The sequence below is a fragment of the Puma concolor genome, chromosome A1 (genome assembly GCF_028749965.1).
Source record: "Puma concolor isolate L17-30 chromosome A1, mPumCon1.1.hap2, whole genome shotgun sequence".
In the NCBI taxonomy this organism is placed as follows: Eukaryota; Metazoa; Chordata; class Mammalia; order Carnivora; family Felidae; genus Puma; species Puma concolor.
This window is the reverse complement of record NC_141667.1, coordinates 67,167,300-67,183,499: the sequence shown is the minus strand read 5'-3', so window position 1 is coordinate 67,183,499 and position 16,200 is coordinate 67,167,300. Positions and strand designations below refer to the sequence as shown.

Genomic DNA, 16,200 nt, shown 5'->3' with positions numbered 1-16,200 from the left:
GTTTCAGTTTAGCTCATGATCTCACGGTTCATGGGTTTGAGCCCCACATCAGGCTTCATGCTGACAGTGCAGAGCCTGTGTGGGAGTCTGCCCTTCCCCTACTTGCTCTTTCTCTCAAAAATAAATAAAACTTAAAAAAAAAAAAGACATTAAGACAAAATACGAAAGAGTGAGGGGGAATGGTCTCAGGGTGTGACATTTGAGGAGATCCAATAGCCATATGTGACTCGTGGCTACTATATTGGACAGCACAGAGAATATTTCCATCATCACAGAAAGTTCTGCCAGATAGCACTTGTCTGGAGGAAGGAGTGGCTTCCATTTGCACAAAGATTCCATGCTGACAACCTGAATTGGAGAAAAATGGTGCCACCAACTGAGAAGGAATGAAAGATGGTAGTCCAGGTACTTTCTGAACCCCTAAACTTGTCTTTGAATAGGCAGTTCTGTCACCTCTTGAAATTTATGCCCCAAGTCTCTGCTAGAGAGAAGTGGGGTTTTGTGTGTGTGTATCCAGATATTTGTGAGCAGGAACTTTATGGCTTCCTATTTCTCATCCCATAGACCCACACCCCAGCAGTAGAAAGATAGAAGCCAGGGAAAGAAGATGGTGCCTTTTTTCCCTAGTCCAAAATTGATGGAAGACACCCAGGTGTGCAGGGAGAACTGGGGCAGTTGTGTAGAAATTGCTGAGAAGGGGGAGTGTGTCCATATGGGAAAGTTTCTTTACAAACTTCTGTAGATTGAGCCCTTACCGTATGCCAGGCTCTACCCTTTCAAATGTATTCCCATTCAGCTATCTCAACAAGCTGGCCAGACAGTATGAGTGCCTCTACCTCCCTAAAGAGGTGTGGCAATTAAGGTTCATAGGGGCTGAGCCCCTGACCAAAGGTCACACTGAGGAAGTCAGTGGCCTCGATGAAATTGAAAGTTTCCTGATTCAGGTTCACTGCTGTTTTGTTTTTCCAGTCCCTATTTCTAAGGTCATTATTTCCCTACTTTAAGCTACTGACTTACAGAGTGATCATGGGAAGTATTGTTTTGTTTTGTTTTGTTTTAGAAACTTCCTGGTAACAACATATGAATTCTTGCATCAGTTAGGACTTCTGGTTGCAACTCAAAGTGGCTTAGGCAAAATAAGGAAATTTATTGGTTCAAGTAACTTAAGAGAAGAGGTGGTAGTTCTGACTTTGTCTTTGGATCCCAGGTCTGTAATGGTGTCACTCAAAATTTGTCCTTCCCATATTCTGACTCTGTTTTTAATCTGTTTTGTCTTTATTCTCAGGCAGGTTTTCTTTCTGAGGTGTTAAAGATGGCTGCCAGCAGCTCCATGCTCACTTCTTACCAATGAGGCAACTTCTATGGAAAGAGAAAGCCCCTGTCTTAAAGATTCCAGCAAAAATCCTGGGGCTGCCTCTTACCAACTTGATTGGGGTCAGCTGTTCCTTTTGAACAAATCACTGAGGACAGAGAGAGGCCGTGTTCTGATTGGCCAGACATGGGTCACATGCCCACTCCCACCTCAGCTGAGGGATGGGGTAAGTTATTAGGAATCAATCCATCTATATTAATTATCAAATGCTGGTAACAAATCACCCTAAAACTTATGGCTTAAAACAACAATTAGGGCACCTGAGTTGCTCCATCCACTAAGTGTCTGACTCTCAGTTTTGGCTCAGATAATGATCTCACGGTTTGTGGGTTTGAGTCCTGCTTCAGTCTCCATGCTGGTAACATGGATCCTGCTTGGGACTCTCTCTCTGTCTCTGTCTCTCTCTCTCTCTTTTTCTCTCTCTCTCTTCCCCTCCCCTGCTGGGTCTCTCTGTATCTCTCAAAATAAATTAAAAAAAAAAAAAAAACTTGGGGCACCTGGGTGGCTCAGTCGGTAGGCGTCTGACTTCAGCTCAGGTCATGATCTCACTGTTGGTGAGTTCAAGCCCCACATCAGGCTCTGTGCTGACAGCTCAGAGCCTGGAGCTTGCCTCGGATTCTGTGTCTCCCTCTCTTTCTGTCCCTCCCCACCTCTCTCTCTCTCTCTCTCTTCTCTCTCAGTAATAAATAAACATTAAAAAAAAAACTTAAACAACTATTGGGGCACCTGGGTGGCTCAGTCAGTTAAGTGTCCAACTCTTGATTTTGGCTCAGGTCATGATCTCACATTTAGTGAGATTGAGCCCCCTGTCGGGCTTTGCACTAACAGCATGGAGCCTGCTTGGGATTCTCTCTCTCCTTCTCTCCCTCTGCTCCTCCCCTGCTAGTGCTCTCTGTCTCTCAAAAATAAATAAATAAACTTAAAAAAAAAAACAATCAATTATCATTTCTCACTGTCCCCAAGGTTCGAGAATCAATTATACCTTAAAAAAAAAAAAAATTCAGGAGCAATGTGGCTGTGTAGTTTTAGCTTGAGACCTCCCATGAGGTTGCATGCCAGATGTTGTTTGGGGCTGCAGTATCCACTTCCAAAGTGGCCCATTCAAAAAAAAACTTTTTTATGTTTATTCATTTGAGAGACAGAGAGACAGACAGAGCATGCATGGGGGAGGGGCAGAGAGAGAGAGGGAGACACAGAAAGCGAAGCAGTCTCCAGGCTCCTAGCTGTCAGCACAGAGCCCAAGGTGGGGCTCTAACTCACAAACCCTGAGATCATGACCTGAGCCAAAGTTGGACACTTAACTGACTGAGCCACCCAGGCTAAAGTGGCTCATTCAAACTGGTGTTGGTTGTTGGCAGGAGACTACTTTCTCCCCACATGGGCCTCTCTGTAGGGTTGCTTGAGTGTCCTCACAACATGGCAAGCTGGCTTCCCCCAGAGTGAGCAACTGCAATCCTTTTTATGACCTGGGCTGAGCAAAACCATCACTTCTGCCACATTCTATTGGACACAAAGAACAGCTCTGACTCTAACTCATGTGGGAAGAAACTATACTAAGGCATGAAATCCAGGAGATGAGCATCAATAGGGAACATCTTGGAGGCTGACTCCCACAGCATCCCTCCATCCTTCCTTCCCTGTTTGTTCTACTTTTCCTATGTGTAGGTTTCCTTCTCAGGCAGTGTCTCCCCAAGCAGTACAAAATCAACATCTCCCGGCTTGCATTCCTGGTGACATGAGTGGGAAGGAAGTATCTTTTTTCCCAAAGTTCTGGCAAAAGTCCCAAGGCTGACTCTGGCCAAATTTGTGTATATGCTTATCCCAGAACCAATGGCTATGGTCTAGAGATACCATGCTCTGATTGGCTAGACCTAGGCCACACCCCCATGCTTAGACCTGAAGGTAGAACTGGAAGCACTAGAGACTCACCCAGAGGATGAAGGAGGAGTGGTTCCCAAAGGAAAAAGCAGGGTGTCACTACTGAATCAAGCTGAATGGTTTGGGGGCAGGAGAAATAATAATGCCATCCCATCTCCCACACTTTTGCTCCAACTGCACATTTTAGCACCTCTTGGTTTAGCATTTTTCTCATAGGATCATCTACTTTCTTGGCCCACTTTCTGTAGTAGGTAGAATTCTAAGATGGCCTCCAGGACCCATGGTGTATGCATACCTTCTCCTAGTTATTCAATCCACCACTAATCTAGATGTTCTATAGAAGAATTCTGCAAATGTAGGTAAGGTACCAAGTAAATAGACCTTAAAATGAGATTATCATTGGCGGGCCTGACCTAATCAGGTAAGTCCTTAAATGGAATGGGATTCTTCCTGGCAAAAGAGATTCAAAGTGTGAGAGAGAGTCAACATGGGGGAAGAGTCTCTGTTGCTGGCTTGGAAGATGGAGGGGACCACATGGCAAGAAATGCAAGCAGCTTCTAGGAGCTAAGTCTGGCCCCTGGCTGACAGCCTACAAAGAAACTGGGACTTCAGTCCTACAAATCAAGGAACTGAGTTCTGCCAATGGCCTGAATGAGCTTGGAAATGGATTTTCCTCCAGACCTTTCAGAGAACTCAGCCTTGATCACAGTTGTGTGATACCCTGAATAGAAAACCCAGTCACACAGTGCTGGAATTTTGAGCTACAGATTTGCAAATAAATGGTTATTTTTTAAAAGTTTTTATTTATTTTGAGAGAGAGAGAGTGGGGGGAGGAGGGTAGAGAGTGAGGGAAAGAGAGAGAATTCCAAGCAGGCTCTGCACCATCAGCACAGAGCCTGACACACGGCTTGAACTCACGAACCATAAGATCATGACCTGAGCCGAAACCAAGGGCTGAATGCTCAACTGACAGAGCCCCTGGTGCCCCAATGGGTATTGTTTTAAGCTATGAAGTTTGTGGTTAATTTTAGGCAGCAACAGAAAATGAATATACCTCATCATGGACTCTAAGATCCCTTTAGTAGGAAGCTTCTCTTGGACCTCCTTAACTTCCTCCCAGTAGAACCTGAAACATAGGTCCTTCTTCCCACACTGTGTCAGTCCCTCACCAAATCCCAACTCCCCTGCCCTTGGGGGCCTAGCAAGGAAGCTGCTCTGCTTGACTTTCCACAAACAGCCTATGCCCCACCAGGCCCAAGAGGGCAGCTCGACCAATCTCTAATTCCCAGGACTCAAGGACCTTTGACCAATTCTATTGATCTGGACTCCTGGGCAAGCAGCTAGACTAACAGACGCCATGAGGGCTCTCCTGTTCCTGGGGTCCCTGCTGGGAAGCCTGGAGTCAGCGTTTTTGGTGAGAGCTGTGGGAGCCAGGAGGATTGTGCTGAGATGGCCCTGGGGGTCCCTATTACAGCCTTGGCCTCTGCTCATGACTTTTTGGTCCAGGTGACTAGAAGGCCTGTTTGGAAAGGCAAGAGTAACCCATAGGGCCTGGGGGAGGGGGGCAGGGAAGAGAGACAGCTAGAGCTGGTGGATATGAGAACATGGCCTTCATTTCTGGGGGAGGGGGACCTTGAGGAGACAATAGGAAGAGGAACAAAGGGTCTGGGTCTTTTGAGAAAATTCCTGCATTTCTGAGATGTGAGAGGAAGCTGAAGACTGGCATGGGATCAGAGGTAGGCTCTGACTTTCTGGGAAAATTCTCTTTTTCTCTCCCCTGTAGACTCCACCTTGGAAAGCCCCTAAGGAGCATAAGCACAGAGCAGATGAGCACACAGTAGGTAAGTATCCTGGCTGTGCCTCCTAAAAGACCCTTCAGTGGGAATGAGTATGGTGGGGAGTGTGCAGATGGTCAGTTTGGGGCCCTTGGCACACGGGGAGGGATCCGGGACATTCTTCACTTTGTCCCTACTTTGGCTAGTATTCAGACCAGAGTGCCTACTATGTGTCAGGTCTTTTTCCCATGGGCACTGGGGACCCAGAGTGATAGTGAACTGTGTGCTCTTTGAGAGCAGGGCTTGGGCTATATCTGAGTTCCCAGCCCAGTGCCTTCCAGTCTCCCTCAGTTTCCCCAGCCTCTCTTCTTCTTCTCCTTCCCTCAGTACATCTCATAGGCATCAGTCATGCCACACAGAGGCCAGGGCCCTATGGACAAGAGCAGGGCTCTGAAGCCCAAATGCCTCTGAATCCTGGCTTCATCACTTATGTGCTAGGTGACTCTGGGCAAGTGACTTGACTTCTCCAAGCTTCATTTTCTCCACCCATAAAATGAGGGTGGTAATAGTAAATCTCTTAGGGTTGTGGAGAAGGAGAAATGAGTTGTTAATCCACGTGAGGCACTCAGCCCACAGACTACTGCATGGTGAATGCTTAAACTATATTAACTTTTACTTATCAAGCTCCCTTTTAGATGGGGGATGTCTGTATCTCCCCTCTCCTCAAACCATGCAACAGCTCCCCATTGCCTTCATTCTTCCAGGCACTCAATATTTTCCTCAAATTGTGAACTAGATGGACCCTGTCCTGGTAAGCCTTGTGTGGTGAGGCCAGGCCCAGCCCCTCAGCATGGCACTAGGGCCCCACGCCTGACACTGCCTGCCTCTACCTCCTTGCCTCATCTTTCCACACCCAGCCAAACTGCTTTCTTCTCTTTTTCCTGAGCCAACCTAAGTGCCCTGCCTTTGCCTAATCACCTACTTGAAGTCTTCCTCCTCTCTATCCCATTTACATCTTAAGGGTCTCTCCTCATTTAATCTTATTCCTGGTTTGGCCTTCAGCAAGTGCTGCTGTGCCTTTGCCTTTAACGACAAAATAGCAGCACATGTGACATAACGACAAAATGCTTATTGAGCATACTATGTGCCAGACTCTGTGCTAAGTGTTTGATAGACATTATCTCATTTAGGTCTCACAATACTCCTCTGAAGTAGATAGTCAAATCTTGTCATTCATGGTTGTCATGTTCTATAAAGTCACAGAGAACACTGAATTAGCAAATACTGAATGACTGCTCCTAAAGGAAATTTAAGGTTAGGTTCCTGTGAGCTCTGGTCACAACATTTTCATCAACTGTCAACATAGAAGCTTATTTTATGTGTCATTCTGTTTCAAGATATCTTACTTACTGTGTTGTCCCTTCATTCATAATAAAGTCATGGCCAGCAGCACTATAACTCAAGCCTGGACGAAGCTTTTCTCACACATAAATGTTCTCTAGAATATATATCATGGCCTGCTTGCACTTAGGAACATCGGCACCATATTTGGGGGTCATTTTCAACAGTAAAATCATCTACCAGAAGCACAAAATTTCAAAAATGTGGCTCTGAATAGACTGTGAAAAGGACACATGGTTACAGGAGAAAAGCTGAAACAAGAAGCAGAGCATTACCTTGTTTCACCTTAGCTGGGAATTTGTGCTTCAGGACCTCACATTTTTCACCACTCCATGCACATCCATGAATGACCATAAAAGCACCGTGAGAATTGGTTTAGGGATTACCAATACAGTTTAGCAAGAAGGCAGCAAACAGAGTGGCTATACTATACTGTTTTTAAAAATAATAATAGCTACTAGCAACATTTTTATTGTAAAAACTTTAGAAATTACAGAAATGCAAAAGAAGAAAAAATTCTTCCATAATCCGCTATCTTCTAAAAACCACTCCTACAAACTTTGGAGCATGTCCTTCTAGATTTCTTTTTGATGTATATGTAAATATATTTGTACAAAAATAGGACCACATTTGACATGCTGGTTTTTTGGGTTTGTTTTGTTTTCAAGATCTTATTTTTTAGTAATCTCTATGCCCAACATGGGGCTTGAACTTTCAACCCTGGGATTAAGAGTCGCATGCTCTACTGACTGAGCCAGCCAGGGGCCCCTTGACATGCCGTTTTTTTGTTTTTGTTTTTTTTTTTTTTAATTTTTTTTTTTCAACGTTTATTTATTTTTGGGACAGAGAGAGACAGAGCATGAACGGGCGAGGGGCAGAGAGAGAGGGAGACACAGAATCGGAAACAGGCTCCAGGCTCTGAGCCATCAGCCCAGAGCCCGACGCGGGGCTCGAACTCACGGACCGCGAGATCGTGACCTGGCTGAAGTCGGGCGCTTAACCGACTGCGCCACCCAGGCGCCCCTTGACATGCCGTTTTTAACTGCCCTTCTTCATTTAAAATTATGAATACTTTTTTCTTTTTTTTTTTTTAAGTTTGAGAGAGAGAGAGAGAGAGAGAGAGAAAGCATGAGTGGGGGAGGGGCAGAGAGCGAGAATCCCAAGCAGGCTATGTGCTGGCAGCACAGAGCCTGGAGGCAGGACTCAATCTCACAAACTCTGAGATCATGACCTGAGCCACAATCAAAAGTTGATCCTTCACCGACTGAGCCTCCCAGGTGCTCCTTGAACACTTTCCTGTACAAATATACCTGCATCATTTAAAGTGATTTTTAGGGGCACCTGGCTGGCTCAGTCAGTGAAGCATGTAACTATTGATCTTGGGGTTGTGAGTTAGAGCCCCATGTTGTGTGTAGAGATTGCTTAAAAATAAAAGTCTTTAGAGGCTCCTGGGTGGCTTAGTCGGTTGACCGTCCGACTCTTGATTTCAGCTCAGGTCATGATCCCAGGGTTGTGAGATTGAGCCACAATTCCCTCTTTCTTCCTTTACCCCTCTTCAGTGCTCATGTGTGCTCTCTCTATAATAAACAAACAAACAAACAAACAATTAAAAACACAAAATAAAAATCTAAGGGGTGCCTGGGTGGCTCAGTTGGTTAAGTGTCTGACTTTTGATTTCGGCTCAGGTCATGATCTCATGGTTGATGAGTTCAAGCCCCATGTTGGGCTCTGTGCCAGCACCACAGAGCCTGCTTGATATTCTCTGTCTCCCTTTCTCTCTGCCCTGTGTGCATTCTTTCTCAAAAATAAATAAACTTAAAAAATATATAAAAATAAAAATCTTTTAAAATAAATAAAAGTGATTTTTATTATAAAATATGCATAACATAAAATTTACTATCTTAATACTTTTTAAGTGTACAATTCAGTGGTATTAAGTACACTCTATTGTTGTACAACCATCACAATCCATTTCCAGAACTCTTTTCATCTCTCAAAACTGAAACTTTTCTGCTATATTGTTGATCCCTGAACAAGAAGGTCAGAGGAGCTGAGGCCCTCCCTCCTGTGTAGTAGAAAATCCATGTAGAAGCTTCGACTCCCCACAACTTAACTACTAATAGCCTACTGTAGACTACTGATCGGAAACTTTACCAACAACATAAATAGTTGATTAACACATATTTTGTATGTTAACTGTATTATACAGTATATTGTATTCTTGTAATAGAGTAAGCTAGAGAAAAGAAAACGTTAATAAAAAATTATAAGGAAAATACATTTAGAGTACTGTATTTATCGAAAAAAAACCCCACACATAAGTGGACCTGTGTAGTTCAAACTTAGGTTTTTAAGGGTCAACTATACTATTATTGTTGTCATTTCACAGATGAGGAAACTAAGGCTCAGAGTGGTCAAGTGACTTCTACATTCAACGTGTATTTTTTTTTTAATTTTTTTTTCAACGTTTATTTATTTTTTTTGGGACAGAGAGAGACAGAGCATGAATGGGGGAGGGGCAGAGAGAGAGGGAGACACAGAATCCGAAACAGGCTCCAGGCTCTGAGCCATCAGCCCAGAGCCTGACGCGGGGCTCGAACTCACGGACCGCGAGATCGTGACCTGGCTGAAGTCGGACGCTCAACCGACTGCGCCACCCAGGCGCCCCTCAACGTGTATTTATTAAGTGGCTACTTTGTGGCAAGCACTCTTCTAGGCCTGGGGGCTACAGATTTGCCCAAGGTCACACAATTAGCAGGTGGTGGGGTCAGGAGCCCACTCCAGCTGTCTGAGTGCAGAAGGGAACATCTTAAGTTCAATTTGGCAGAACTGAACCTCTTGAAGGCATAACGATCTTTTCAAGGGTCTGTTTTCCAACCAGGCCCTGAGGGGTAGCACCTGAGCAGGGTGTGGGGGCATGGGAAACATCATCAGGGAGTGTGTTATCTTTGCAGTTCTCACTGTCACTGGGGAGCCCTGCTACTTCCCCTTCCAGTACAACCGGCAACTGTACCACACATGCATCCACAAGGGCCGGCCTGGCCCCCAGCCCTGGTAAGACTACCCAGAAGGGATTGGAGCAGGGACCTGTGGGAGACAGATTCTGCCCATCCATCTGCCCAAGGAACACTGCTTGGAGAAAGGGGGCTCTGAGAGAGAAGGGTGGGCCAGTCCCCTGGGCAGAGCAGGGAAGCTTCATCTTTTTCTACAGGTGTGCTACCAGTCCCAACTTCGAGCAGGACCAGCAATGGGCATACTGCCTGGAGCCCAAGAAAGTGAAAGGTACTACACACAGCCTTTGGGGTAGCTCAGGGCCCTCTCCTTCCCACTACTCTACTGGGTATCATCAGTTCTTACCCACCTGGTATTCTGGGCCCATCCAGACCCTTCCCGTCCTCCAGAGGGAGAAGTTCTAGGAGAAGGTAGCCTCATTTTGCAGGTGGGTAAACTAAGGCATGGAAACTTGGAGTGCCAAGGTCATAGGACAAGCAGGTTTGGGTAGGGACTTATCTCCCATGACCCAGGCTGTCTGACTCAGGCTCCCCACTCTTCCTTCCACTGTATCCATCTCTCAGACCACTGCAGCAAACACAGCCCCTGCCAGAATGGAGGGACCTGTGTGAACATGCCAAAAGGCCCACACTGCATCTGTCCAGAACACTTCACCGGGAAGCACTGCCAGAGAGGTAAGGAGATGGTGAAGCCATGTGAGGGGCTGTTGGGAAAAACAGGGGCAGTCCTGGGCCCACTGAAGAGGTCTCTGGATCCCCGGAGACTTGGCATGATCCTGGCCTCTCTTGAGACCACTGCCCTCTCCCATTTGTCCCCAGAGAAATGCTTTGAGCCTCAGCTTCTCCAGTTCTTCCATGAGAAAGAAACATGGCATAGGCTTGAATCGGCGGGTGTGGCCGAGTGCCAGTGTAAGGGTCCTGATGCCCACTGCAAGCCGCTGGCCAGCCAGGGTGAGTGGATGGGTCAGGAATTGGCCTGAGAGGAGGAAGGCAGAGGTCTGGAGGAAAAGCTGTTAGGCAACCAGTCGGGGTGCCGAAAGAAAGGGGAATTTTCTGTGAGGTCTTCGGGCCCAGAGGTGCTTCAATGTGCTCCATCTCCCAGTCTGCCACACCAACCCGTGCCTCAACGGAGGCAGCTGCCTAGAGGCGGAGGGCCACCGCCTGTGCCGTTGCCGGGCGGGATACGCAGGACGCTTCTGCGATGTAGGTGAGTAGGGATCTTGGAGGAATCAGAAGCTCCGCCCCCAGGTAAGAAGGACTCCGGGAGAGGGACTCCGGAGAGTGGGGAAAGTGGCTGAGAGGGCAGTGGGAAACCACACCAGTTCCTGGCTGCAAGGAGCCGCCTCTCTCCCCAGACACTGAGGCGCGATGCTACGACGGCCACGGGCTTGACTACCGCGGCACAGCCGAGACTGCGCTGTCGGGCGCCCGGTGTCAGCCCTGGGCCTCAGAGGCCACCTACCGGAACGTGACTGCAGAGCAAGCGCTGAACTGGGGACTGGGCGACCATGCCTTCTGCAGGTGCGCTGGGTGGGGCGGGCGGGGCATTCCCCTCTGCCCCAGGGCCCTCTGGCGCTCCTTACCCTTTAACAGCGCCCCCTCCGGTGGTTACAGGAATCCGGACAACGACACCCGCCCGTGGTGCTTCGTGTGGAGCGGCGACCGGCTGAGCTGGGAATATTGCCGCCTGGCACGTTGCGAACACCCAGTCCTAGAGGCTCCTCAGTTCCTGCCTCCAACCCAGGTCCCCTCTGAGCACCCGGATTTTCCCCTGCCCTCGCTTTCAACACTGCAGAAGCCTCAGCCCCCGACCCCAGGTAGTTGGGAAATGGTGGGAAGTCAGAGGGCGTGCGGCGAGCTACCTTCCAGCCCTTGGTGGGTCTCCCAGCACTCAGCATGGGCTCCTCCCACAGCCTTGGGCGTGACGCCGGAGCAGCCCACTCCCCTGCCGAGTCCCAGCTGCGGACAACGGCTCCGGAAACGGCTGTCCTCGCTGAGCCGCGTGGTTGGGGGACTGGTGGCCCTGCCCGGGGCGCACCCCTACATCGCCGCGTTGTACTGGCGCCACAATTTCTGCGCGGGCAACCTCATCGCCTCCTGCTGGGTGCTGACCGCGGCGCACTGCCTGCAGAACCGGCGAGTCCCGCCGCGTCTGGCGCCCTTGCCCGGGACCCTAGCTCCTGGCTCTTCCGAGCCCAGCTTCCGTGCAACACCCGAACCCATGCCCTACCCCCCTCTCACTCTTCCCCAGCGCCCTAGGAGGAAGCTGAAACCCAGCAAGGGACTCAGGGGGCAGGAGGCCTGTGGCCGGCTCTGAGCTCGCTTTCCCCCGCATCCCCTCCGCCCGCAGGCCCCCGCCGGAGGAGCTGACGGTGGTGCTCGGCCAGGACCGCCATAACCAGAGCTGTGAGCAGTGCCAGACTCTGGCCGTGCGCGCCTACCGCCTGCACGAGGCCTTCTCGCCCATCACCTACCAGCACGACCTGGGTGCGGGGGCGGGAGCGCCCCCTCGGCGACCAGGGGAAAGGGTGGGGGAGGGCTCGAAGTCCCAGCGTCTGGGTCTCACCCTCCTCCTCGCCTGGGTTAGCCTTGCTGCGCCTGCAGGAAAGAGAGGACGGCCACTGCGCGCTCCCGTCGCCTTTCGTTCAGCCGGTGTGCCTGCCAAGCAGCGCTGCCCGCCCAGCTGAGGCCAAGGCCGCCCTCTGTGAGGTGGCAGGCTGGGGCCACCAGTTTGAGGGTAGGCAGAACGGCTGGCTAGGGGCGGCAGGGACACCTCTGGCCACCGGGGTAGGCAAGAGAAATTCTCAGCTTTGGTACCACTAGGGACAGGTGGTGCTGACTTGGTGGGTTGGGAAGATTTGCAGGGCCCTTGTGTCTGCAGTCAGCTCCTGCCAGGGCCTGGGCTTCACTGCTGGGGTAGGGGAAGGGGAGGTCCCCAAGGCTCTTAAGGGGTACAGAGAGAATCACAATTTCCTTTGGTTACTTCTTGGTACTGCGATGCAAGGGCTAACAAGGATGCCGGCCTCGCGCTGGGGCAGCCGGTTGGCTAGCTGGGAAATATTGTTCGGAGACATTGGGTGGGAAGTGGGAGTGGGGTTCCAAGGCACTCCTGCTCCGTCCCTTCCATTCAAATCCCGGCTCCTCTCTGGTCTCAGTTTTCTTGTCTATGAAATGGTTTTAATAGCAACTCTTCCTCACGGGCTTGCTGCAACAGAGGCCAGTTAGTGGGGAGTGAGCAGGGTCGCGAAGGGTGTGAGGAAGGCGCTCTTGGTTTGCAGGGGCCGGGAAATATTCCAGCTTCCTGCAGGAAGCGCAGGTGCCGCTCATCCCTTCTGAGCGCTGCTCCGCCCAGGACGTGCACGGAGTCTCTTTTACTTCGGGCATGCTCTGCGCTGGCTTCCTCGAGGGTGGCACCGATGCCTGCCAGGTGAGCCCATGGGCTGGCTTGGTGCCCTCCTCCACCCCATCAAGTCCAGACTCCAGACCAAGGGCGCTGAGCCACGTGTCCCTGACCCAGGGTGACTCCGGGGGCCCGCTAGTGTGTGAGGAGGAGACCACAGAGCACCAGCTTGTCCTGCGAGGCATCGTCAGCTGGGGTTCCGGTTGTGGCGACCGCTACAAACCGGGTGTGTACACCGACGTGGCCAGCTACCTGGCCTGGATCCAGGAGCACACCAATTCCTGACCATCCAGGGACTTGTCTTTCCCTCCTGGGGGGATTCTGGAATGGAAGGGTGGCTGATGCATAATCATGGATGGCAAGGGTGGGGTTTGATTCCTCTTAGCACCACCAGCCTGGCGCCAGGCATAGAGTAGGCACTCAATAAAGTGCGTCTGAAAATGTGTGAGAGGCATAGTTCTCCAGGGGACCTGATGGGAAATGCCAAAACAGTAAACTGGTGCACTTCTCCATACTCCTCGGGGAACAGGATCTATTAAGATCTTAAACAAGGTATAGATTGGTGTCCAACTGATGTTCTTTGAGCCATACTGTGTACCAAGTCCTGAGCAGGGTGGCTCCATATATTTATCTCTTGTATGAACTAACTTTTTAACTTTTGAAGTTTATAGGACAGAGGTTCTCAATCTCTACTGTACATTAGAATCATCTGGGGAGCTTTTTGAACCTGTGCCTGAGATCCACTTCAGATCAATTAGATCTCTAGGGAGGGGGTGTGGGTAGTGGTATGTTTTTAAAACTCCCCAGGTGATTCCATGTGCAGTCAAGGCTGAGCACCATGGTTAGAAATGCTTCACATTAAAACAGTGCTGTGGACTCTTAGAGCTGGCAATGTGGATAACACCCCCACCCGAACTTGCACCAAGGCAGTGGGGCTCAAATTGTGCCTGGACCACCAGCAGCAGCGTCACAAGGGAACTTGTTAGAAATGCATATTCTCTGGCTACCTCCCATACTACTGAATCAGAAGCTCTTGAGTTGAGACCCAGCAATCTGTTTAACGGATTCCCAGGAGATGCTGATGTTCCTAACGTTGAACCAAACTGAGAATTCTGGGGGGTTCAATGGTCACCAGTCTGGGAGGTCTAGCTGTCCAGACTTGCTCTCTTTCTTTTCGTTCTTTTTTTTTTTTTTAAGTTATTGTTGACAGAGACAGAGTGCAAGTATGAGCTGGGGAGGGGCAGAGAGAGAGAGGGAGACAGAGAATCCCACGCAGGCTCCAGGCTCCAAGCTGTCAGCACAGAGCCCGACATGGGGCTTGAACTCACGAATTGTGAGATCATGACCTGGGCTGAAGTCGGACGATTAACCAACTTAGCCACCCAGGCGCCCCTCTTTCTTTTTGTTCTTAAACCCGGGTGCACACTGCGCTCAGTGAGCCATTTCAGTTGGTTTCTCAAGGGTTGTACAGATCGGTGTGATTTTATCTTTCAGGCTAACTTTACAACTTTACACAGGTCTAAGATATGAGCTTCTCTCCCTCACCCCATGTACACATTCTCCAGTGTACATAGTGTCTCTGTGACATCACCATGCCTCGATGTCACAACCCCGCCCTGACATGCCTCACAGTGCATGGAGTTCCAGGCACACAGAACAGCCAGATATCCCTTAAAAGTGCAAGGCAAGGGGCACACTCTGAGCCAGAATGGGGGACTGGAAAGGCTATATCAGTGCAGTGCTGCGGGACCAGCGTATTGATGACGTGGCCATCATGGGCCACTCAGACAATCGCTGCGTGTGGGCATCGCGCCCTGGGGGCCTTCTAGCTGCCATATCACCGCAGGAGGTGGGTGTGCTCACAGGGCCTGATCGGCACACCTTCCTGCAGGCCGGCCTGAGTGTGGCAGGCCGCCGCTGCTGCGTCATCCGAGACCACCTGCTGTCTGAGGGAGATGGTGTTCTGGACGCTCGCACTAAAGGGCTGGATGGGCGTGCTGTCTGCGTGGGCCACACCCCGCGCGCGCTCCTGGTGCTCATGGGCCGACGGGGTGTGCATGGGGGCATCCTCAACAAGACAGTGCATGAGCTGATCAATGGGCTACGCAAGCAGAGCACATAGCAGTACAGCTAGGCCACTGGTGACTGTGTCAAAATAAACTGCTGGGCCTGGCTGGCTCATCCTGTGTTTTTGCGTGTTGGGCAGTTGCAGATGAGGAAACCAGTTTCCAGAAAGATTCTTTTTTTTTTTTTAATTTTTTTTCAGTGTTTATTTTTGAGACAGAGAGAGACAGAGCATGAACGGGGGAGGGTCAGAGAGAGAGGGAGACACAGAATCGGAAGCAGGCTCCAGGCTCTGAGCCATCAGCCCAGAGCCCGATGCGGGGCTTGAACCCATGGACCGCGAGATCGTGACCTGAGCTGAAGTCGGACGCTTAACCGACTGAGCCACCCAGGCGCCCCAGAAAGATTCTTGAAGAGGGGTTACCTGATGGGGCCGGGATTTTGAGTTCAGAGGCTTCCCCAGCCTCCTGTCCCCTAGACCTGGCCCTCCTATCCATGAATGCCCTGCAGAGGCCTCTGGCCTGACTTCCCAGGGTCCTTTCCCAAGAAAACTTTCCACACGTCTGTGTGGGACAAACTGTAAAAGTAGTTCCTCCCACACCCCTCCCAAAGCAAACCCCAGCTAGACCCTATGGGGTCAGGGAGTCAGGCTGGAGGCCGGTGTACTAGTCACCCCCTCTACTTGGCAAGAGGAAGCCTTTTCAAGTGTAAGTGGGTGATGGAGTAGGGCTGGTAGCTTGGAGAGCAGCTCTGGGGCTCCCGGGTTCTTGCATCTCCTCCCACATATCCCAAAGGGAGTGGGAGAAGAGCACATGGCCAAGACCATCACAACGAGGTCTGGGCCCTATAGCCGTCTGCCCCCTTGGAGTCCAAAGGCCCCAGAGGACTCTCTAGACTAGAAGGAGGAACTTAGGCATTCCCTACCCCTTGACCTTCACTCTGCAGGCCTCAGCTCCAGGGGCCCTATGGAAAAGGAGGAATTGAAAAGCTTGGATGGATTTGTTTGTTTTAGTGTTTATTTTGGGGGTGGAAGGGGCAGAAAGAGTGGGTGACACAAAATCTGAAGCAGATTCCAGGCTCCAAGCTGTCAGCACAGAGGGGCTTGAACCCACAAACTGTGAGATCATGACCTGAGCTGTAGCCAGACGCTTAACCAACTGAGCCACCCAGTGCCCTGAAAAGCTTGGATGGGTTTAAATGAGGCTTGGTTTATTGCCCAAAGTTAAAGGACAAAGGTGGGAGGGAGGGTGGCCAGTCCCTGCCCACTATGTGCTGGGGCCCAGAGCATGGCCTCTCTTG

The 16,200-nt window shown here is 50.2% G+C and overlaps 2 protein-coding genes across 2 annotated transcripts; both read left to right on the top strand.

Moving 5' to 3' along the window:
* The first annotated feature begins 4,555 nt into the window (after positions 1 to 4,555).
* On the top strand, positions 4,556 to 13,282 carry F12 (coagulation factor XII). The gene is made up of 14 exons (XM_025924212.2): positions 4,556 to 4,664; positions 5,034 to 5,091; positions 9,381 to 9,480; positions 9,638 to 9,708; positions 10,002 to 10,112; positions 10,257 to 10,388; positions 10,540 to 10,644; positions 10,793 to 10,958; positions 11,052 to 11,254; positions 11,351 to 11,573; positions 11,788 to 11,924; positions 12,025 to 12,174; positions 12,716 to 12,864; positions 12,955 to 13,282. Exons 1-14 carry the CDS (start codon positions 4,608 to 4,610, stop codon positions 13,120 to 13,122), a joined length of 1,830 nt encoding a protein of 609 aa, XP_025779997.1. The 5' UTR covers positions 4,556 to 4,607; the 3' UTR covers positions 13,123 to 13,282.
* Positions 13,283 to 13,348: 66 nt separating this feature from the next.
* PFN3 (profilin 3) lies at positions 13,349 to 15,018 on the top strand. Its single transcript, XM_086679683.1, has one exon. The coding sequence runs from the start codon at positions 14,546 to 14,548 to the stop codon at positions 14,957 to 14,959; it is 414 nt and encodes a 137-aa protein (XP_086535809.1). The 5' UTR covers positions 13,349 to 14,545; the 3' UTR covers positions 14,960 to 15,018.
* The last annotated feature ends 1,182 nt before the right edge of the window (positions 15,019 to 16,200 follow it).